The 21,494-nt window shown below is 56.9% G+C and overlaps 3 protein-coding genes across 6 annotated transcripts in view; 1 reads left to right on the forward strand and 2 right to left on the reverse strand.

The window, feature by feature from the left end:
• Positions 1–928: 928 nt before the first annotated feature.
• Positions 929–6,034, reverse strand: LOC308045332 (sestrin-3-like; the record flags this gene model as incomplete). The annotated part of the gene is made up of 9 exons (XM_080352560.1): positions 929–1,196; positions 1,479–1,623; positions 1,943–2,133; positions 2,554–2,672; positions 2,935–3,046; positions 3,133–3,369; positions 3,484–3,666; positions 3,872–4,075; positions 5,969–6,034. The coding sequence occupies 9 exons, from the start codon at positions 6,032–6,034 to the stop codon at positions 1,107–1,109; spliced, it is 1,347 nt and encodes a 448-aa protein (XP_080208686.1). The 3' UTR covers positions 929–1,106.
• A 2,536-nt stretch (positions 6,035–8,570) lies between these two features.
• IL2RG (interleukin 2 receptor subunit gamma) lies at positions 8,571–13,723 on the reverse strand. 3 transcript variants are annotated; one of them, XM_080352626.1, is made up of 8 exons: positions 13,601–13,723; positions 11,660–11,750; positions 11,253–11,437; positions 10,952–11,094; positions 10,680–10,842; positions 10,145–10,253; positions 9,989–10,073; positions 8,571–9,885 (listed from the first exon to the last, which is right to left on the reverse strand). In XM_080352626.1, the coding sequence occupies exons 1-8, from the start codon at positions 13,686–13,688 to the stop codon at positions 9,685–9,687; spliced, it is 1,065 nt and encodes a 354-aa protein (XP_080208752.1). In that variant the 5' UTR covers positions 13,689–13,723; the 3' UTR covers positions 8,571–9,684. The 3 variants fall into 3 exon arrangements, with proteins under 3 accessions (XP_080208752.1, XP_080208754.1, XP_080208753.1); XM_080352628.1 differs by having other exon boundaries at positions 9,704–9,885; positions 10,145–10,263; XM_080352627.1 differs by having other exon boundaries at positions 9,704–9,885; positions 10,145–10,281.
• Positions 13,724–15,058: 1,335 nt separating this feature from the next.
• The window catches only part of MED12 (mediator complex subunit 12), a 37,090-nt gene continuing 30,654 nt past the window's right edge, over positions 15,059–21,494 (forward strand). For both annotated transcript variants that reach the window (XM_080352690.1, XM_080352691.1), the window contains exons 1-7: positions 15,059–15,361; positions 15,698–15,802; positions 16,590–16,781; positions 18,520–18,679; positions 19,963–20,138; positions 20,422–20,532; positions 21,048–21,302. In XM_080352690.1, the coding sequence (XP_080208816.1) occupies positions 15,263–15,361; positions 15,698–15,802; positions 16,590–16,781; positions 18,520–18,679; positions 19,963–20,138; positions 20,422–20,532; positions 21,048–21,302 (1,098 nt within the window). In that variant the 5' untranslated portion in view covers positions 15,059–15,262. The remainder of the gene's footprint in view (positions 15,362–15,697; positions 15,803–16,589; positions 16,782–18,519; positions 18,680–19,962; positions 20,139–20,421; positions 20,533–21,047; positions 21,303–21,494) is intronic.

Raw genomic sequence — 21,494 nt, forward strand, 5'->3', positions numbered from 1 at the left:
CCTCGTTCTCTCCAGGTCCCTTGTACTTCTCCGGTCAGGGGCCGAGGCGCAGGCAGGGAGCAGTCCTGGGACCCTGGAGAGCTCCTGCCTGCCAGGCAGAAGGCAGGGCTGTGCACAGGCTGCCTCTGTTCAAACGGGGACAGCCCAGGGAGGACCCCAGTCCAGGTTCAAGGAGAAGCTTCCCATAGCTCACTGGTGCCAGCTGCAGGCTCCTCCACCATGCTGTTGAGCAGTGAGCGGGCACAGGACCTCAGCCCTCTCATCGTGGCAAGAAGATACAAGCCATGTGAACTCAGGAAGCCTCTCTTCCTCCTCCTGCCCCTCTGCTGAAGGGAGGCAGGAGGGGCTTTAGGACAAGCTCCCTGAGGACTGCCCAAAGTCCTCTGCAGAAACCTCCAGAGCCTGAACACTGTCAGACACCTTATCACCCCCTGTCAAAGAAAGTAGAACACTAGGGCACCTTGCCAGCAAGAGCTTCACAGTTTGAAGTTCTCCTGGGTCATCTCTTGTCCATCCCAGAGGGGTTTGGCACATAGACCTAAAGGGCAGGACATGTAAGCAGCAAGTGCATCCCCTTCCTGTCCCCAGCTGGAGGAGGGCCCTCGCTTGGAGCCAGTGCTCCTCCCGGCCTGACCACACAACCAAGACATTGCAATGCACCCATGAGCTGTTCCCAAACGAACAAGGCCAGGTGCCCAAGGGTGGCCTGCAAGCAGGGCAGGCACTGCAGCGCAGGGAAGGAAGCCAGCTCTGCCCTCCCTGCAGCAGCTGAGGCTCCTACAGCACCCAGGCAAGGAACATCCCACTAAAGTGCCCCCAGTCCCCTCCCGCCTCCCTCTCCCCTGCCTTTGGCAGTCCTCCTTGGACAGGTTCAAGTCTCCAGCATCACACTGACATCTCAGCAGCATGGACTTGCCTCACAGTTTGGTAATTGCACGTAACGGGGCCACTCAGTGAGCCCCACAAAGGGGGAAAAAAAAGGAACAAGACAGTCAAGTAAACTAAATCAAGTGATCCCTCGCCGTCCGTCCCAGCATGACGGGACATGCATGAGTCCAGGGATAGAGGATGCTGCCCGGCCCTGCCGCAGCGCAGCTCTCCACCTCCTAGGAGATCATGTACTGGGTGATGGCCTGCAACGCGTACAGCAGCTCTGCCTGCATTCGGGCTTCCAGGATCAGCAAGTTCACATGGACCTAAGGGAGAAGGAAGAGACATTCAGGCAACTGCAGTGTGCTGTGGGCAGCAGCGCAAGCAAGTGCCTGCCTGGGCTAGTGAGTCTTTTGGCATGAGACGAAATGCCACCAATCTTTCCACCATAGGCAGCTGTCCTTTTCCCCTCCATGCAGTCCTGCAGCCTTGGACTGGTTTGGTGGCTCAATGGTTTCCTGCACACCCCACGAATCACCCCAGCCTGCAGCCCCTGCCCACTCCCAGCCCCACCACAGCCAGTCAGAGCCAGGGGCTGACTGTCCCACCTTTTCACTGTGCTTGAACTGCTTCCAGAATCTGTCAAACATTTCTGGGTTTGTCTTCTCTGGGTAGCAGGTTACGGTTTTAATGTAAACCTTGAGCATTCGCTCCAGGAGCTGATTCACCTCTGCGTAGTCGTAGTCATCGTACCTGCGGGAGCACAGGGGCGAGTCACGGCCAGCACCGTGTCCCTGTGGAGCATCTCACCCATGGTCTGCCCGGGGCACAGCACAGCTGTGGGGCAGGGACATGCAGCAGCGGCCACCAGGCACCAAAGCCCTGTCCCCAAACCCCTCTGTCCTGGCTGGATAAGCTGAGTATTTCTGCCCTTCCTGGCCCAACATCCAGGCAGGCAATTCACCTCTGTCTCTTTTCCAAACCCATCTGCAAGACAGCCCGAGTGCCCTACCCTCTTGCCACCTGGGCCAGCTCTGTTTTCTCCCCTGGACCACGATGTTGGTTTCCCTACCTAATGCCAAACATGCAGTGGATGTAGTTCCAGATGCCCCGCTTGAAGACAGAGGGTTCACATCCCTGGCGCTTGGCCATGGCACTGCTTTGCAGACCATCCACCATCCGAAACTTCTCATCCAGGAGATGCCCGATGTCAGAGTAGAGCCGGTTGACCAGCGAGAAGCCATGGTCTTCCCAGGAGTAATCCTATTGAGCACAGCAAGAGGCTTTCACAGCTGCAAAAAGGAGCCCAGGGCATGTTCCCAGGAAGAAGGGCTAGAGACCTTGGGACGCAGCAGAATTCAATAGATTTGCTTTGGGGCCAGCTCTGCCATGAACCACAACATCCCTCTTTTGAATTATTTCAACCCTTGCCTCCCTGAGGGCCACGTGAACAAACAGGGAGCCCTTGGAAACAGAAGCCACCGGTCACCTCCCTCTCCCCAACCCTAGTGGGGCAGGTCCCCCCTCAGAATTGAGTTTCCCCACTTGGGCATTTTGAAAAAGCAGCTGTGCCAGATCTGGGCTGCACAAGCACCCCCATGACTGTCTGCTTCCCACCAGGAGTGCAGAAGAGAGGAGAGGTGGCAGCCTGGGCTGCTGCCACTGAGAGAGCAGGAACCTCACCTGGACTCTGAATACCTGCGTCTGATCCTCATCGCGCCGGGCAAAGTCCTGGTATCCAAAGTCAGGGTCCTGCATGTAGCATGAAAGATTGGTGGCATTGGTGACTTCCCCGTCGGTATCTGCAAGAGGGGAGAGCCCCATAGATGGGTCAGAGTGATGCTCAGCTGCCCTGTTCCCAGCTGCAGCACGTGTCAAAAGCTGGGCCTTGCTGTGACTCTTCGGGAAGTGCCACCGACTTCTTCCCCCTGCCACCAGCATCCCAGGAGCCCCTCTCTGAACCATACCTCATGGAAATTATAAGAATAGACATGGAAGAACAAGACCCAGGTATCCCATACAAACTCCCATCCTGCACGCCTCCCCCTGCTCCCTGCCCCTCACCTTCCTCTCGGTCCTGCTGCAGCAGCCTTGTTTCCTCCCTGCCCTCAGTCTCCACGTGGATCCGCTGCATGCGTTCCCGGAGGGAATCCAGCTCCATGCAGGAGTCCAGGGACTGCACAGACACAGGCTTGGGGGTGAGGGCAGCGGTCCCAGCCGCACCCGCCCCGTCCCTCCACAGACCCACGCTCGGGGGCTCACCCGCTTGCGGTTGATGCGCAGCAGCTCCTGGCTGCAGCCGTTGCCGATGGTGGCTTCGCAGAAGCACTGGTTCCCGGGTGACAAGGGCTTCAGGGAGCCTCGGCCTCCTGGCCCCTCGTCCTGCTCGCAGCCACAGCCGAAGACAAAGCTGGCGAGTGCGTGGCAGTGTGCCAGGAGGACAACGGCATGTACCAGCTCTGCCAGTGACCAGCTCCACTCACTGATTTTCAGCAGCTTCTGCAGGACACAGACAGACCAGTGATGCAACACGGACAGCGTGCTGGCACCCACTGGGGGTGCTGCTGTCCCCACTGCCGCCCTGGTCCCTGGCTGATATTCCCCCCTAAATACCTCAATGTGCTCCTTGGTGATGAGCCATGGCCGGTGCGCCAGGATCTTGTTGATCTCGTTGAGGTTGCGGAGTTTTGGGGGGATGAAGTCGAGGCCACGCAGCCACTGGGGATCACCCCCTGCCCGCAGGAACTGCAGCACATGCAGGTTCACCAGGTACCGGCACTGGTGCCGGGCAGCTGCCTGCAAGACCAACACATCAGCATCCCCATGCTGCACCAGGCATCCTGGGACCCCACGCCCACCTCTTGCCCAACCTCCAACCATCATGATTTTGGCTTCGGCAGAGAAGCTTGCGGCACAGGCTGTCTGGTGGAGGGAGGGCAGGGAGCCTCACAGGGCTGGGTGGAGCCCCCCGTCCCCTCCAGCAGCTCCCAGCAGGGCTTACCATGATGGCAATGTAGTGCCGGCAGTCAAAGGGCAGCGGGCCGTCCATGTGCAGCAGGTAGTGCTGCATCTTGAGGAAGCTGTCGAGGTACTGTGGGTGGTAGCCCATCTGCTGGGTCACCGCCTCCAGCCGCCCCCGGCTTGCCAGCACCTTCACGAATAGGAACTGGGGACGCTCGGGGTCACTGCCGGACATCTTCACTACCTGCAGGGAATGCGCTCTGCTTAGCTCTCCCCAGAGCATCCCCCGCTTCAGCAGCCCACCCCAGCCACACTCAGGCTCTGCGAGGGGCTGGGATCCCCTCTTCCGCCTTGGTGCTACCAGGACACCATTGGGTCAGAAGCCACCACAGAGGACGTGGGTGGGGGACATGGGCAGAGCACTGCTTGGTGGGGTCACTGCTAGCAGGAGGACAGGCTGCAAGAAACACAGGTTGGTCTCTGCCTGGGAGTGGGCATTGCCTGGTGAGCAGAAGCAAAGGGCAAACTAGCAGTGATGTTTCCTTGCAGCCTTAGAGGCAAAAGCAAGGTCAGAGCAGGAGAAACATGACAGATGAAAGACCTCCCAGAGCAGCCCATCAGCCTTACCGCCAGGCACCACCAGCATCAAGCATCCTGGGAGGGGGGAAGGGCTGTGGAGCCAGCTGAGCAGCTCCTGCCCCATCAAGCCAAGGGGCAAGCGATGTCCTGGCACCCACCAGGAAGAGCACTGGCTTGTCTGTCCCATGGGAGGAGGTGCAAACCAGAAGTGACTTGTGAAAGTCCTCCTGCTTGGGAATGATCTGCCCTGAGAACACCCATGGGGATACAGCCATTCATCTTCGGGTGCACAGAGGTGGAGGAGCTGGGGCCCTTCCATGCCCCCCAGGAGAAGGTGGTCCCCAGCAAGGAGCTGTACGACCAGCCTGTGGCTCAGTCTCTGGGGCCACCAGCTCTCCTCACTCTGGTTGTCCAGGTGAGGATGGAGTGAGCAACCAGGCAGACATGGGTTGGAAGGGGAGGATGAAGGAAGGTGCGGAGCTGCCACTCACCTCAGCCTTCAGCCCCCAGCTGGTTCTCCTGCCTGCTCCCCACAGCAGCAGCTCACCCAGGGTCTCTCCTGCTGGCATCACCAGCTACATTCCCCCAGCCTTGCCTCCCCAGCCTCTCATATAACCCCTGGTATCACCTTCCTCACCCTTCCCAGTCACAATCTTCCTTCTCGTCTCCTGCGCCCACCAACCGGGGGGGCGGGTGCATTGCCTCCCTCCCTGCGGCTCTTGTGTGTGTCCAATCCCCCCGAACATCAGTAGGCGCCCCGACCCAGCACCCACCGCCAGACTCACCCCCTCCCTGCCCGGGCAGGCACTGCCGGGGGAACGATGCCCCAGCGCTGCCCAGCCAGCCAATCGCCGAGCAGCAGTTTGCATGTAAAGCAGGCAAGAGGATGGAGGAGCCCAGCCGGTCCTGCGCCCTGCGACCGGGAACAAGCCCGGGCAGCGCCGCGAGAGAAGGGCCGGGGGACCCCGCCTCCACCCCGCCCAGCAGGGCAAGACCCCGCGGTGTGAAACCCCCAGCCCCGGGGCTTCATCCGCCCGTGAGGAGAGACCGCGGCTCCGCTGGTACCGCTGGCTTGGCCGGTGATGCCGGGGACGCGGCCGCGGCGGGCACCTTTTACCCGTCCGTCCGACCCCGTTTTCGAGGGGACGGAGGAACTGCTATTGCCCGCGGCCGGGGTCCCCACGGCGGTGCCGGGGCTGGTACCGGCGATCGGTAACTGGGGCTCCATTGTGCGGGCGGCGGCAGCGCCCCCGGTGCGCGGCGCGGGCAGTGCAGGCGGAGAGAGAAAAACAAGTTTGATTGGCAGTGATGGAGGCTCGGCGCTTCCCGCATCCCGCACAAAGAGGACGGGGACGGCGCCGCCGCACCGGTACCGGTACCGTGCCGCCGGCCACCGCATCGGGAGAGCGCTGCGCCGTCAGCCCCGCGCACCGTCGGCGGGCGGCGGAAATGCTCCGGCCTGCTGGTGCCGCAGCCAAGCCGGGCTGGTGGCGGCGAGAAGGGGCCGAGCCCGGTGCGCCGGTACGGGCTTCGGTGGTCGCGGCGGGCCGGGTCCTACCTGCCCCGGCAGCCGCTGGCACCGGCTTCCTCGGGGGTGCTCCACGCTCTGGGGACACACGATCATGGTGAGCCCGTACTGTCCCGTGCCGTGCGCAGCACCGGTGACCGGCGCCGGTCCTGCCCGTCCCGGCACCGCTGAGCCGGGCACCGCGGCAGCCCGAGCCGCGAGGGGCGTGTCTGCCGCTCCGCCTCCACCAATCAGCGCCCAGGGGGGGCGGGACCGCCGGCGCGGCGCCCGCAATCGGCCGCGAGGGGGCGTAAGCTCGGCGAACCGCGTGGGCAGGGATGGAAAGGTACCCGTCAGTCAAGCGCGGAGGCCCCGCCCACCAGAGGGCGGGGCCGGATCTGCCCGCCGCTGGGGGGCGCTGTGGGGCCGCGGTGCGGGGACGAAGTGTCCCCGTGTCGTCCCTGTCCTCGTCCCCTCCCTCGGCTGCCACCCGCCACACCAGAGCCCTGCCCGTCCCCAGTGATGGTCACAGCCCGAGCAGTGCCATGGGGATGGCCCCAGCCTTTATTGAGCCTCAGCGCTGCGCGTCCTGCTGGCCCAGCCCCTGCCGTGCTCTGGAGGGAGAAGCCACCTTGCGCCGGGCCACCTCTGTCCCCACTTTGCTCCGATCTCGCCCTGATGCCTTCCCCTGTGCAGAAAGGCAGGGTGCTGAGGGCTGGAGGGGTGTGGGGACAACGGGGCACAAGGATGTGGTCACGGGGATGGAGCTTGAAGGTGGTGGAGGGCAGGGCAGTGAGGCATGAAGGTGACGGGGCATGGGGACAGCAGGCGTGGTGACAGGGCAGTGGGCTATAAGGATGATGACATCTGGGGACAACGGGCATGGGAACAGGGCAGTGGGGCACGGGGGTGATGGGGCACAGGGACATCAGGCATGGGGACAGGACAGAGAGGTACAAGGGAGACAGGGCGTGAGGACAGCGGGCATGGGGATGGGGCAGCTCCTGCCCACAAGGTGCTGGAGGCCCCTGGGGTGAAATGGCCCCCTGGGCAGGGCTGGCCTGTGGCTGACAGTGTCGTCCGGTCCCCAGGACAGAGGTGGCCTTGGTGAAGGTAAGCAAGTCCACACCTGCTACCCTGGGGTCCACTGGAAGCCTCTCACCTCTCCCTGGCTTGGTGCTGTGGAGGTCAGCGTCTCTGTGTCAGGCGCCCTCCTGTCTTCCGCCATCCTGCGGGCTGCCCTCCTCTGCCGGCGCTCGCCCTGCAGCCGCAGGCCCTCTGCCACCGGAGATGGGGCTGGGGACTCTGTGGCAGCCCTTGGCTCCAGTGCCAAGTCCCCCAACTTGTGCCCACCTGCCTGGCTGCTCCCCATCCCGTCCCATCGCCCACCTGTCAGTGCTGAGCTGGGGTTCTCCAGGAGGGGTGTGAAGGACCAGGTTGTGCGGTCTTCCTCGCTCCCTGTGGGATGGCCATGTGGTCACTCCTGCCTTCTGTGCCCACTGCCCCAGGCACTGCTGGGACCTCTGGGGACCACGGGGCTCTGCTTGGCTGGACACCTACCAGGCACTTTAAACTCTACCCTGCACAGATAGTAGGTGCTATGTGGCTGGAGAAAGTCAGTGGCCCTCTCGCTCAGGCTGGTCACCTGGAACAGCAGCTTGGGGGTGCCCAGCTCATCGCATAGGTCGATGACGTCTGGAAAAAACGGAGTGAGGTGTGTGGGCTGCTGGCATGGTGAGCCAGGGCCCCCACCTCACCGCCGTGCCCTCATCACAGGGAGCCGGTGTGGCACCCCAATGGAGACAGGACGAGACTCTGGTACTTCTGCCAAAGCCGATGGAGCTGCAGCCCCACAGCCAGCACTCACCGGTGTCGGGGACCCCCGCCATCCTCCTCACATAGGAGAGCAGCCGCAAGACGGCGCAGTCCATGTTGGCCAGAAAGTGCCGGTCATCTGCGGGGAGAGCGGCCATGGCTGAGGGCAACTGGCAGCCCTGGCAGCAGCCACAGAGGCTGAGCCCAGCCATGGTGCTTCGCCCCCGTGCCTGGGGAGCAGCAGCCCACAGGGTGGCCGGGAGGGGACTCACCCCCATGCTTGATGTGGATGAACATGCTGCTGCTGTGAGCGCAGGATGGTGGGGATGGTGGGTCTGGGACTCCGGGGACAGTGGGGCCCTCGCCCTGCAGCCCTGGTAAGGTCGGAGGTCAGTGGGCTGGCTCTGCCACCGCCTCCTCCAGAGCCTGCGGGGGGCCGGCCAGCCCCAGCACAGCAAAGCTGTATTGCGGGTGAAGAGGCAGCAAGGCCCGGGAGACAGCCAGGCTGGCCTGGTGCCTCAGGGGCAGCAGCTCTCAGGGATGGGGGTGACACGGTGGCCTGGCCCCTCTGGTCCTTGGCGTTCCCCAGCCCTGGTGTCCTTGTCACTGGCCAGTGGCTCCTGCCTGCTTGGCTACCGCTGGGATTGACATCAGCTGGGCCGGGCACCCGGGCTGTCACCCTGTGGGACACATCCCTGGGTGTCCTTTTGGGCACTTTGGAGCAGGGAGCGGGGGTGGTGAGCCCCTAGCAGCCCAGCGTGGAGCTCCATGGGAGAACCGTGTGAGCTGTTGAGGAAGTCTCTTTTCCCCAGGTTTCCCAAAGCAGAGTCTCAGGCGTGGATTCCAGAAATTCTTCTTGAGCCATTTATTGTAAGGGTACAGCGGCATAGAGCAGCTCGAGCTGGGTGCTTCTGGACAGGGAGCTTAAGCAAGAAAATCCAGGTCATTTATAACCCTACCAGCTAATTTTCCCACCCCTTGCATGTGAGTTCAGGCCAGCTGTAGAATTAGAGTCAGGGCCTTCCCTGTTCTTCACTGAATGCCTCAATTTGTGTGGTTCTTATCTCTGAGGGTGTTTTTTTGTCTTTCACTGACTAGCCTGGACTTCAATCTAGGTGCTGACCACCAGTTGCTGTATTGCACCTGCAGCTGGGAAGTTGAAAAAAGCCCTTGGCAACCTCCAAAACATTAGTAAGTTCTCACATTCTGTTTCTTGTCTTCAGACGTGCTGTTTCATTCCTTATCTCTAGGGATGCTGCTTCTGATGATGATGATGATTAAAAGCTCCCTTATATTCTGGCTTGAACTGACTCTGGGGCCCTTCTTACTGAGGCAGAAAGTTCAGAAGTTCACAGCTTGTTTCCTAAAACTTATGCTGAGTTATGATAAACAAGTTCTCTATAAGCAGTTTCTAAGCAAGTTATATAAGGAAGAGTATACCAAATAGTTCTATAAGCTAAGGCCCGAACTTAGGCTAAGATAATCTGTAACAGGAGCCCATCAGCCCTCCAATGGCTCTGCTCCACTGCAGCAGCCCCACGAGGGGTCCTGCTTGTGGTGGGATGTCACCCTTCCCTCCGGGACACCACAAGGACAGGGCAGGTGCCAGCACACCGTGCAGTGTGCCCATTGTGCTGCAACACACCCAGCGCAGTGACCCAGGGCACCTGATGCACCACATAGAGCACCCAGAGCAACAGCACACCCGGGGTGCCACTCACTGCAGCCAGTGCACCGTGCAGCGTACCCATTCACCACACAGTGCACCTGGAGTGCACCCAGCACCCCGTGGTGCAGTACAGCCGCTGAGTTGCAAGGTGCTGAGTGTGGCTGTGGCAGGGAGCAGGGCTGGGGGTCCTGGGTATTTGGGGGAGGTAGCGGGGGAGCAGGGAGTGATGTCTGCAGGGCAGCAGGGGTGCAGAGCAGGTGTGGTGCGGGGTTGCGGGAGCGCATCACACTCCTGTGTAGCTGTTCTTGTAAGGGCTGTGCTCACTGGGGACGGACGAGGTGCTGATTGTCACCGGTGGGTGGTTGCTGCTTTCCCAGAGGGGCTCGTAGCTCTCCTTGGGGGGCAGCTCACACACGTGACAGATGTTCTCACTGTAGTTGGGCTTGAAGCTTTCCACGACGTCTTTGGGGACTCCAGCCCATTCCTCCGGGAAGCAGAGCAGGGTGAGAGGAGCCACCACCCAACCTAGCCCTAACCCCGCGGGGCAGGGGGTGAGCCTGGGGCAGGGCTGCGCACAGCTGCCTTACCTGGAAATTGCCATTGTGGGTGATGAAAAGGTTTTCGAAGTTCTTGCTGGGGTTGGGGATTCGGGGCATGAGGATGACCCACACCCTGCATGGGAGAGACATGTTGGAAGGGAAGAGACCCAGCGCTGCTGTCCCCCACCAGCCCCAAACACTCACCTTTCCATGCGCACCAGCAGGATGAGGAGGACCAGCAAGAGGAGGCAGGAGGCGATGGGGATCAGGACTGTGTGGATCCAGAACCAGTGCAGCTGCTCTTCCACTGAACCTGGAAAGAGCTGGGGTGACACAGGCCCCTAGTTGACACACCACCATGGCAGTGGTGATCCTTTGTGGGTGGTCATGGCACTGTCCATAGCAGGGCTCAGCTGGAAGCGGAGGCTGGAGAAGGGGTCTGTCGCCAGTCCCTGCCACGCTGTCACCACAACTGGCTGGTGACCAGCTGTGCCAGAGCAGCCCTCCAGGGTTAGGAACCCCTGGTAAAAGTCAGCAGGTCCTGCTGGCAGGGGGTGTTTGGCTTCCAGAAGTGCGAAGGACACAGCCAATGCTGTTGCCTGTGCCCCAGGTGCCCAGGTGGGTCTCACCCCTACAGCTGCTGCCTTGGGCCAGTTTTCCACTTGCTTGGCCATCTCTCACCTGCTGAGCCCCATCACACCCCAGCCCATTCCATCCTGCTGCAGCCCCTGGGACTCACCCTTGCTAGTGGAGTTGCTGCCCCAGACCACAGGGACGCTCCACTCACTCCAGAGCTGGGTGCTGCCACAGTAGCTGTTGATCTTGCTGCGCACATAGAAGGTGTAGTACTTCTCGTAGTCCACGCTGGGGAAGGAGAAGACATCCCCTTTCACCTGGTGCTCCTGCAGAGAGACATGGGCCATGCAATGAGGGCTGGCATAGCTGTGGAGGCTGGTGTGCAGCTCATCCCTGGGCACAACCGTGAGGGTGCCATGTCTGGGGGGCTCTCACCGTCCAGCTGGTGTCCTTGTTGCTCTTATACTTGACAGCATGCTCCAGGCACTGGGCTTTTGGGTATGGGGAGGTCCAGGTCAGCTGCAGCTGGTTGCTGCTCATGTTGCGGATGGTCAAGTTGACGGGTGCCGCTGGTTTCACTGTTTACAGGTGATGCCCAGTGAGTGCTCTTCCCATGCCCCAGTGGCCCCACCGCCAGCTGGGACATGATGGGGCTGCCCTGGGGACCTACAGACCGCCTCCTGCCCCACAGCAGCCCCACAGAGGAGGAGGGTGGGTGCCTGCCACTGCTTCTTACCCAGGTCCTGCAGCTGCATGGGCTTGCTGGGGATGTCCAGGATCCTGCCACCAAGGCTGGCATTGACAAGGACACGGAAAGTCTGGAACTGGGTGATCTCACTCTGGTTGAAGTAGCAGCCAACGCTGATGCCCTGGTCCTGCAGGTAGTGCTTGCACTCCACAACAGGGGACCTGTTCTCATACCTGTGCCGCAAGGGGTTACTGGGGTTCCCCAAGACCCCGCACGCCCCAACCCTCCCTGGGACCTCTCTCCCCAATTGCCACAGAGTCAGAACCTCCCCACCTTGGGCTTGGGGAAGAGGAGCAGGCTGATGCTGGGACCAGCAATGCTGGCAGGAGCCTCCTGTGCGGGGACTCACTGCTGAACAGTCTGCTGTGGGGTGGCTGTGGGGCAGGGACACCTACCAGTAGAAGAGGGAGTAGTTGGCCGTGAGTGTCTCTCTGCTCCCCCACGTGCAGGTCATGTACTCCTCATTGAAGAGGACACACTCCACCCCTGCAAGGGACAGACACAGCTGGGCACTGCAGTGGTGGGTGGCTGCGCCAAGGCCCAGGGCTGCACCAGGGAGACACAGCACATGCCAGGACGCCCTGCGCATCCTTGTCAACCTTGCTCTGTGTGAGCCCAACAAGCCTGGCTCTTCCCAGCGGAGCTGTGGTGCAGCCTGCCTGCTGCCAGGCCACCGCCACCCCATTCACACATGCCATGCTGGTGATGCCCAGGCTGCCAGCAACCCCACTTCTGCCTGCAAAGGACTGCTGGCCAAGCAGCTGTCACTCCTACATTCATGCTACTGCCTCCTCTTGCTCTAGATGTGCTGTTTCACCCCAGTTCCTTCATCTGCAGACACTGTTTGCAGTCCCTGACACTGTAGGACAGGACAGAAACCCCTCCTTGACAACCCATTTTGCTTGTCCCATTAAAAAATCATGGGTTTTCCAGGATTTGTGCTTGATGTCTCCATCCTAGCTAAACTGATTTTGCTGTCAATGTTTTGGGTGCTTGCAGGTGGCCATGTGTTGCTGTATCTGGGTGATGGTGCCTATGCTGGGCCGTGCTTCCCACTGCAGTCCCTCTGCCACGGGGCCAGGGGACAAGCCCCAGTGGTTTGATCTCTGCAGTAAATGATGTCAAACCCCGGGAGGTTGAGCAGCCGCTCCAGGCGCCCACACCAGCTCGTCTGCCCCATCCTTCCGCTGTGCTGTGCCAGCCCCGTTCCTGCCCACACAGCCGGAGGCCACATCCTGGGTTGTCTGGGGGCTGTGGGGCCACCAGGGTGATGCCAGACCCCCCAGCAGTTATTGCCACAGTCTGTTCTGGTGGCCACCAGCACAGTTTGCTGCAGGATGAGCCCCTCTGATGGACTGAGGTGCCTCGCAGAGCCCTTGCAAGTGCCACAATGGCTGCTGGCAGCTGAGAACTGTCCTGGAGGCTCCAAAAAAATGGGATTTTTCCCACTAAAAATAAGGCAATGGGACATCTGGTCCCTTCTGAGTTCCAAAACCATCACCCAGCACCATGGGGGCATGAGAAGGCCAGAGCTGCGCTTTCCTGGGCAGTAATGGAATATGATGGAGCAAACAGGAGTTGCGCTCCGGTTGTTTCTGCAAATGGAGAGGGAGGGCACCTTCCTGGCAGCCTGGGATGTCCAGGGATACAGATGGGCTGCATTTCCACTGACAGCCAGCCAAGAAGTGGATTTTTTCTCTGAAGACAATGGCTGGGACAAGGATGCCGGGTAGAAAGAGGAGCCGCTGTCCCTGCCTGCATGTGGCACCGCTGACATGACTGGGATGGAAAGGGCAGGTGGCACAGATCTGCCGGCTGCCACCATGGCCAGCTGATGCAAGAGACCAACAGGATCTGCAAGTTGCATCCTGCCACGGTCACCCGCCGCAGGGACCCCCATGGCCAGGGTACTCCCCACCACAGGGACCCCCATGGCCAGGGTCCCTCTTGGCAGCGCTGCCTGTGGTGCTGGCAGCCCCACGGCCAGCAGAGCTGCAGGGCTGGGACCTGTTGGGCCAGTAGAGCTAAGCAGCCAGGAGAGCTGCAGGGCCAGTAGCCATAGTGGTGGTGTCAGCCATGTTCTAGTGCCGGGGCAGGAGCAAGGACACCAAACAGGGTTCCCCCAGCAGCCCCACTGCCAGGGGCTGTGTAGGTGCCGGGGGTCCTGGGATGCATTGTGGGGTCCTGGTGTCTCTGGCGCACACCCCAATGGCTCACCAGCCCACGCAGCGGCACGTCCTGTCCTTTTCCACCATTACCAGGGAGTGACATCACCCAGCCCCACCACCCATGGGGCACTGCGGCCTCTTCCCCCTTGGGCCCATGTGCCCCCTTACCTGGACGGCTGTGGGCAGCAGCAAGGCAGTGGCGCAGCCCGCAGAGGAGGAGGAGGACAGGCAGGAGGAAGGCGCTGGGCACCGCCATGGCGGGGTGAGCCGTGGGGCGCGTGCGAGCAGCTGCTGTGCGCAGCCCACCGCGCAGGGCTGCCGGCTTCCGCACCCACGCCGCTTCCTGCCCCACGGCACCGCCTGCCACCGAGGGGCCCACCCCCCGTGGCACCCCATGAGCAACTCCAGTGGGGCCATGGGTCACCACACTGGGGCCCCACGGCTCATCCCACGGGGGCCCCGCCACCCTTCCTGCCCAAGCCCCACAACTCACTCCTCTGATCCCCACCACCTGCCCCTCCGAGACCCCCAATTCCTCCTGCCATGTTCCCATAGCTCTCCCCGTCATCCACAGGGGTCACCCCCACAGGGCTGCCCCGCAGGAGCAGGACTGGTGCGGGGGTCCCAGCCCACAGCCTGACCACGGTTGTCCTGGGCTGCGTCCCTAGGGATTGGGGGGAACTGGGAGTCACTGGGGCAGTCCCGTGGGGCAGCGACGGAGAAATGGTCACAAAGGGGCTCATGGTGTTAGCAAAAAGGACACATAACCACGGACGTAGTTATATGTGGTGCTTGTATTCCAGCGCCGGGAAACCAGGGGTTCGCACCCAAAGCTGGCTTCAACCACTGATTCAAAGTCCACTACATTTATACAATTTAGTTACACACGTATTCATTACAATTCTTGACAACCATTAGCATATTCCACACCTATTCTAACACAAACTGTCTATCTAAGCGATGCTAAGTAACATTTGCACGTTTATCAGTTATTTCTAAGTTACCTGTTTTAAGAGAATATGTCATAAATCTATGTCAATTTGAAGAATAGGGTATGGTTATATAAGATCATGCTTGAATGCATATCTCCTTGGACACAGTTCGAAAACTTCAAGATAAGGTAAAAATCTTGGATACAGCATCTTAGATACAGTTTACAAAACCAAGAATCTTAGATACAGTTTGCAAAACAGAATACATCTTGCAAAAACTAATTCAAATATAAGATGTAAAACTAATTCGACTATAAGACGTAAAAACTAATTCAACTATAACAATGGGGGCAGTTGTAGGGAGTTGGGGGCACTTATGAGGGGTATTCGTGTGGGCTAGCGATGGGGGCAGTGAAGGGGGGACAGTTACGGGCGCAGCGCTGGGGATGTGGCCGGGGGACAGTGGCCGTGGGGCGCTGGGGAGGTGTCCCGGGCGGCTGGGGCGGCAGGGGCTGCGGGAGGTCCCGGGGCGACGATGAAGGTGCCCGGGTTGGGGGGGGTGGGGGGGATGATCACGTGACCTCAGCCCGGCACGCCGCCGGCGGAGCTTCTCCGCCAGGGGGCGCCGCGTGCCCCCCGGGCCGCCCCGTCCGTCTTCGGCACTTTCCGCCTTCTCTCGGCGGAGGTTCGGGCGCTCCCCGGCGGCGCTCGGGACTCTTCGTTCCTCCTCGTGCCAGCTTCGGGGTCTTCCGGCTCCGCTCGGCGGCGCCCGTGACAGCGGCGCGTCGCTCGGGCCTCTCCGGCGGCGCTCGGGCGGCCCCGGCGCAGGGCGCAGGCGCGGGCGGCCCCGGCGGTCCTTGGTGTGGCCCGGCCGCCTCTGCCCGCCGGCCGGCCCGGGATGGCGGCCTTCGGTGTCCTCAGCTACGAGCACCGTCCGCTCAAGCGCCCGCGGCTCGGCCCGCCCGACGTTTACCCGCAGGACCCCAAGCAGAAGGAGGTCCGTGGGCCGGGCGTGTGGGGGGTACCCGGGGCGCAGGGCCGCCGTGCCGGGGCTGGCCGTGGGGAGGCCCCGGGGGTGCGCTGGGAGCCCCCGGAGTGCGGGTGGGGAGCTCCGAGGGGCTCATCCCGCCCGGCCCCGGGTTGCGGGTGTGGGGGTTTGTCCGAGGAACCCGCGCTTCCTGTATCCCGGCACCCAGGGCCGGGGGGCGGCCGGGAGCAGCGGGCCCAGGCTGCGCGCTGCTCTCCGCGCTGGCCGGGCCGCCGCGGGGACGGCGGCTGCGGGCGTCTGGCGCGGGGGGGCTCGGCGGGCCCTGCTGACCGTCCTTCCCCGCAGGATGAGCTGACCGCCCTGAACGTCAAACAAGGCTTCAACAACCAGCCCGCGGTCTCCGGGGACGAGCACGGCAGCGCCAAAAATGTCAATTTCAACCCAGCGAAGGTGAGAGCCACCCCGACGGTGGGGGGGTTCGGCAGGGCTTGGAGCCGGTGGGAGCTGGACCGGCGTCTCGTTCCTTTCCCGTGTCCTGGGCCAGAAGACCTTTCCCTTCAGGCCGGGGTTTTAGGACCCAACCCTCTGTCCCTGTAGAACCAAAGTTCTGCATTCTTCTGGAACTGTGTCACATCTCTCAGAGAGCAGGTTCTTTTATTGCTTTGTACATCTTAGGGGTAGGTCTGTATCACAGTCTTTTAAGCCACCATCTAGAGCTTATATTCTGCAATTAAAGCAGAAGACTAGGATACCAGAAGCAGGAAAGTCCTTTTTGGTTTGGTTACACCATGGCCGTGGTAGAAGAGAAGTGAGATTGAAACATCAGGCAATTTAAACATGGGAATTATATAACAGGCTTCAGCTCCATTTTTCCAGTCTCTAAAATCAAGATGTTAACTTCCTGGCCTCCATGACAAGAGGACTAGTAATGACCTGGGATGGAAGGCAATCAATAAGCACAGTGTATTTGTTTTTCTTGGCTGACATCTGTCTGAGAAGCCTTCTGTCTGGTTTGACAAGTGTTTATAAAGAGTTGTTCCCTCTCAACTTGAGTCCTTGCTTGTTTACTGTATTGAGTTGTCTGGAAACATTCCTCTTTGCAAGTATAACACCGGACATTTTTGGCAGGATTTTGTGTTTCAAAAGTTGATTCTGGTGAGACTTACGGTAGGAATGATACATGGGATTTTAGCCACACAGAAGTGTAATTCATCCTTTTTTTTTTCTTTTTTTCCAGATCAGTTCAAATTTTAGCAGTATTATTGCAGAAAAGCTGCGCTGCAATACACTGCCTGACACGGGAAGACGGAAACCCCAGGTGAATCAGAAGGATAACTTTTGGCTGGTGACAGCACGTTCTCAGAGTGCCATAAACAACTGGTTCACAGATCTGGCTGGAACTAAGCCCCTCACTCATCTCGCTAAGAAGGTAGGTTACAGGAGAGGCTGCCTGACAGGGCAGAGCATTTAATCTATGCTTGTCGCCAAAGTCTATTGTAGAAGGTTTTTACTATTTGGAGAAGTTTCTTCTCTCTACATCTCTTGAAGCTTTCAGGATTCGTAGTGCACTGACTGTAGTTGTCCCCACACAAAGAACTGGTCTCTCGTCCATTGTTTGGAGGTTGTGTTCAAATTTGCCTTTTGGCTTTTGACTGATTTATTTTAAGGTTCAGATGTTTTTTGGAAGAGCTGCCACTGTTGCCTTTGGTCTGTTGTTTAGATTAGGAGCATTCCTATTATGGAGGGTTTTTCAAGTTCTTGGAAAGTCATAGTGAGAAATACTGGAAATAATCAGCAGAGTCCCTTCCCAGACTTCTGTTGCAGTGACGTATTTCTGGTTTTAAGCTGAGAAGAATGTGTGTTTTATAGCCTGGTCTCAGCCAGGATAGAGTATTTCTGTGCCCGAGGGACAAGGGTTACATATTTCCTTGGTAACATTGAATTCTGTAGTGTATGAAAGAAGAACGAAGGGTCTTACTCTGCCATTTTATTGGGCCAAAAAACAAGGGGAACTAACTCTCTGTCAGGGTGGGCCTATAAACAAGGAATTTGACAATCTAGTAGGCATTGTGGAGAAATGTAACTCCCAGTTGTGAAACGGTAGCAGAGCACGTAGTTTAGAAGCTGGAGTTTGCCTGGTCCTTGGTGTTCTGACTCACTTTTTGGGGGAAATGAAGTAATCGTATTTTCCTCGAATCTGTCTCTTTATAAACTTTGTCCTTGTGTCCTTCTCTGCATATTGGATGTTGTTTTCTAGAGGCTATTGTGAAAGCTTGAACCTTTCAGGGCCTTCCCCAGTTTCCTGCAGTGGGTTCCATCAGTTTTCATGAAATTAGACAAGAAAGCAGCGACTGTCAGTAGCCAACTGGTCGGTGTGTTTGAGGTATCGAGAGTAATTGGGAAGAATGTAAGAAACATAGCAAGTAAGTGATTGAACTGTTGGTAGTTCAGGGACTTTGAGATACCTACCAAATGGACCTGTTCTCTGGGAATTTGTCTCATTCCTCTGTGAACACGCATACTTTTGCTCTCTGTAGTATCCTGTGGAAATGAGCCCCACAGCTGTACTTTTTCCTGTGATGTGTTATTGCTTCCTGGTTTATAGATCTGCAGTCTGATGATTTCACTGGTATCCTCCCATGTTCTTTAATTTTGAATCTTGGATTAATTAATTATTTGTACTATGGTACTCAGTTGCCTGTTTCTCACCGTCGTCTGTTGGCTGCTCGTGATATTACAAGACTTTTTGTCTTGTCTCTTCTTTGTTTATGAAATGAAGGGTCCTATCTTCAGTCTGTACAGTGGATACTCTGTGTTTCTGACTCAGTCCTTAGTGTGTACCTTTTGTAGTTGTTTCTATACTCTCTGGAGGATATCCTCAAAGCTGTTTGCAGGATTCAGGTTGTGGATTTACAGTGATAGCAGTTTATTTTCTGTCTTATTTCAATTTGTTTTGTTTCTGTTTATACTGAAATGCAGCTCTGGTACTGTTGCTTTCTGACCAGATGTGAATTCTTGCAAAAGGTGTTTTGAGGTATGGAGAAACACAGTACCTTTTCCCTTTTTACCTTTTTCACAGCTTACAGTGCCTACAGCATGTGTAGTTGCTTTGGAATAGTTCCCATGTAAGCCATCGGTTGCAATTCTCCCTGTCAATTCTGTTACAGGTGCCCATCTTTAGCAAGAAGGAAGAAGTCTTTGGTTATTTGGCGAAATACACTGTTCCAGTAATGAGAGCAGCCTGGCTCATCAAAATGACTTGTGCCTATTATGCTGCCATCACAGAAACCAAGGTGAAAAAGCGTCATGTCATTGATCCCTTCATTGGTAAGCACTTTGTGTAAAGCACTGATTTTGTCCAGCACAGATGCTTCCTTCTCAGCCTGCTCTGGAATAGTAAGAGGTAGCCTGGAAATCCATATAAACCTTGTTCCTGCTGTTAAGTGCTCTGATGTGCGTAAGTGTGTAAAACAACAGGGCCCACCTATGAGAGTATGCTGTTGAAAAATAAGTCCTAGCAGCCCCAAATACTTCCTCAGAGTCTATCTCTTCTTTTTCCCTATTAAGGTCTTCTGTGCTCCTCTTCAGTATAACTTGTTTTTTTCTTACCCTATGAAGAATGTAAATGTTGTAATTTAGCAATCACTGATTAGCTTCTTCTTGAGTAAGTACATTTACCAGAGAATTCTAGTATATTGTTCCCTGTTTGTGTTGCCAGTTTCATTAAGCCCTACTGGATCTCATATCTAACATCCTTTGCATCCTGGCCTCCTCCAGATTACTGGGGCCCAGGGGACCTCCCCTTGCTGTTTTCTGTTTTGTATGGCTGTGACTACAGGACCTGACCACATTCCTTTGAAAAGCAGTATTAGCAGCTGCAGTCCAAGAATATTTCTTTTCTGTCTTATTTATATTTGGTATAAAAATTACACAGGCTTCTTAGCTCTATTTCTGACATTGAGTGGTTTGTTAGATATATTTATTCCTTTTACTTTACTGTTCCTTTGGGTATTCGTTTGTCCTAATGCTGACCCTGTCAGTGTTGTTTGTTTCACATTCTCGCACATTTTGCCTTGGGTTTTGTCATCTGCATTGTCCCAGATGATTGTAATCCTGCTGTCATTTTGTGTATTGAGTTTCTCTCTTATACAGTTAAGATTTTAGGAAAAACAATTTTTAAAAAAATCACTGATCATGTTTTTATACTGCTAAGTCTGAAACAGATGTAGAGTGAGTTCAGAGTTGAAGTGTTTCTAGTATTTCTGCTGTCTGACAGATTATGGGAGACAATAAACCAAGCTGGCCTAACACTGCTCTCTGCTGGAAAGCCTCTTCCCTCCACAGGCTGATTCACAGCAACTGCAGTTGAAGAATCTTTCTTTTGCTGTACTAAGTAACCCTGCTGCCCTTGTTCCCTACTTCTGTGGATGCCTCTTCCTCCCTACCACCCCCAGGCCACAAGCAAAGCTGATATTGGGGCACTTATTTTTCTTTCTTTGTCATTCTGTCTTTTTCTGAACCTTTTAGAGTTTCCACCTGCACACCACCTGCCTTCTTTTCTGCCTTTGTTTACTGCGACACTTGTTGCTAACCTTTTTCCTCTTCTCCAGAATGGACGCAGATCATCACCAAGTACCTGTCAGAGCAGCTGCAGAAAATTGCGGAGTTCTACAGACAGCTTCCAGGGCAAGGCTGTGGTTCACCCTCTGGACCAATGCCCCAGGAGGTGGAACAGGCTTTAAAGCAGTGGGACTACAATGAGAAACTTGCTATGTTCATGTTCCAGGTGAGGAACTGGAGAGGGCTGCTGAGTGGTTGCGTAGCAGTGGAGGGTTAGAGGAAGTGTATGCAAAATGATTTATTTTTGCAGAATATTCTCTTTCTGTGAATAGACTGTTAGGGCTGGATATAGTTTTGAGCTTAGTAGTAGAGCAGGGATAGTACAGAACTCTGCCAGCTTATAGAGTTATTGCCACTGTTAGAAAGCAAGCAGCTGCTGCTGCTCTGCCTTTCCTTAGTGGATGTTGCTTCAGCTTTTGTCTGTTTGTTCTGCCTTTATCTATGTGCAGGATGGCATGCTGGACCGGCATGAATTCCTGACATGGGTCCTCGAGTGCTTTGAGAAGATACGGTCAGGAGAAGATGAATTTCTGAAAATGCTCCTACCCCTGCTGCTGCGGGTGAGAATATGTACCTGGCTTGCTTCAGGAGAGCACTGACTTCTGCTGTCATCAGTCCCTTCCTGTTGCCTAAGGGACTATGACCTATTTTGCACCAAGACCACTAGATAGTGTCCCTCTGAGCATCCTTCTTAGCTCAGGGAAGGATACCATTTTAGTTCTGCTCTCTTATGCTTCTTTCTCATTTACCCTGTTTCTCTGCACTGGATTTGCTAATCCCTGCCCCTGTCGTATCTGTGATAGTTGGATTTATTGTGCACCACTACATGGAAACTGCTTTTCTTTCTGTTGCAACAGATTCTAGGCAGACCTTTGAAGCCCTAGGAAGTCTGGGTGTGGGTACATTTTCATGCATGAAGTCATTGCTATAGAGCATTTAAGGTTTTTTTTCTGATGATGAGGAGCCAGTGGGTAATCACTGATGCTAAGGAGCTGTCTGTAAAAAGATACTGTCTGTACTGTTTCTCTTGCATTGCTTGTAATGAGGATGTTTCCCTCCTCCCTTTTCCCTATAGTACTCTGGAGAGTTTGTGCAGTCAGCGTACCTGTCCAGACGTCTGGCCTACTTCTGCACCCGCAGACTTGCTATGCAGCTGGATGGTGCTGGTGGGCACCCACCCCACATCCTGTCTGCCCAGACAGGGAATCCTCTTCCTTCAACTCCTGCCCCTCAGCCAGCTGCAGGGAATCCTCCTCCCAGCCCTTTCAGTGACTTACTGCTATGCCCCCAGCACCGGCCAGTGGTCTATGGGCTCAGCTGCATCCTCCAGGTAGGTTTGAGTAGTGGTTGGTGATAGTGGGGTCAACTGGGACAGTTTGTATTGGATGTCATCACAGAAAAATCATTAGTCTGAGTCAGCAACTTCCTGAGTACAGAGTTATCAAACTATGATCGCCAAAGGGCAGATCTTTGCTGATGTGTTACAGAACTTTTGTACCACATGTACACCGCTGTAGCAGTG

The sequence above is a fragment of the Nesoenas mayeri genome (genome assembly GCF_963082525.1).
Source record: "Nesoenas mayeri genome assembly, chromosome: 13".
NCBI classification, from domain to species: domain Eukaryota; kingdom Metazoa; phylum Chordata; class Aves; order Columbiformes; family Columbidae; genus Nesoenas; species Nesoenas mayeri.

Coding starts and splice junctions, on each gene's coding strand:
- IL2RG (XM_080352626.1), bottom strand. CDS start 13,688: ATGGCGGTGCCCAGCGCCTTCCTCCTGCCTGTCCTCCTCCTCCTCTGC. Junction 10,254..10,679: donor CAGCAACTCCACTAGCAAGG/GTGAGTCCCAGG, acceptor AGCTCTTTCCAG/GTTCAGTGGAAGAGCAGCTG. Junction 9,886..9,988: donor CCCACAATGGCAATTTCCAG/GTAAGGCAGCTG, acceptor TGCTTCCCGGAG/GAATGGGCTGGAGTCCCCAA.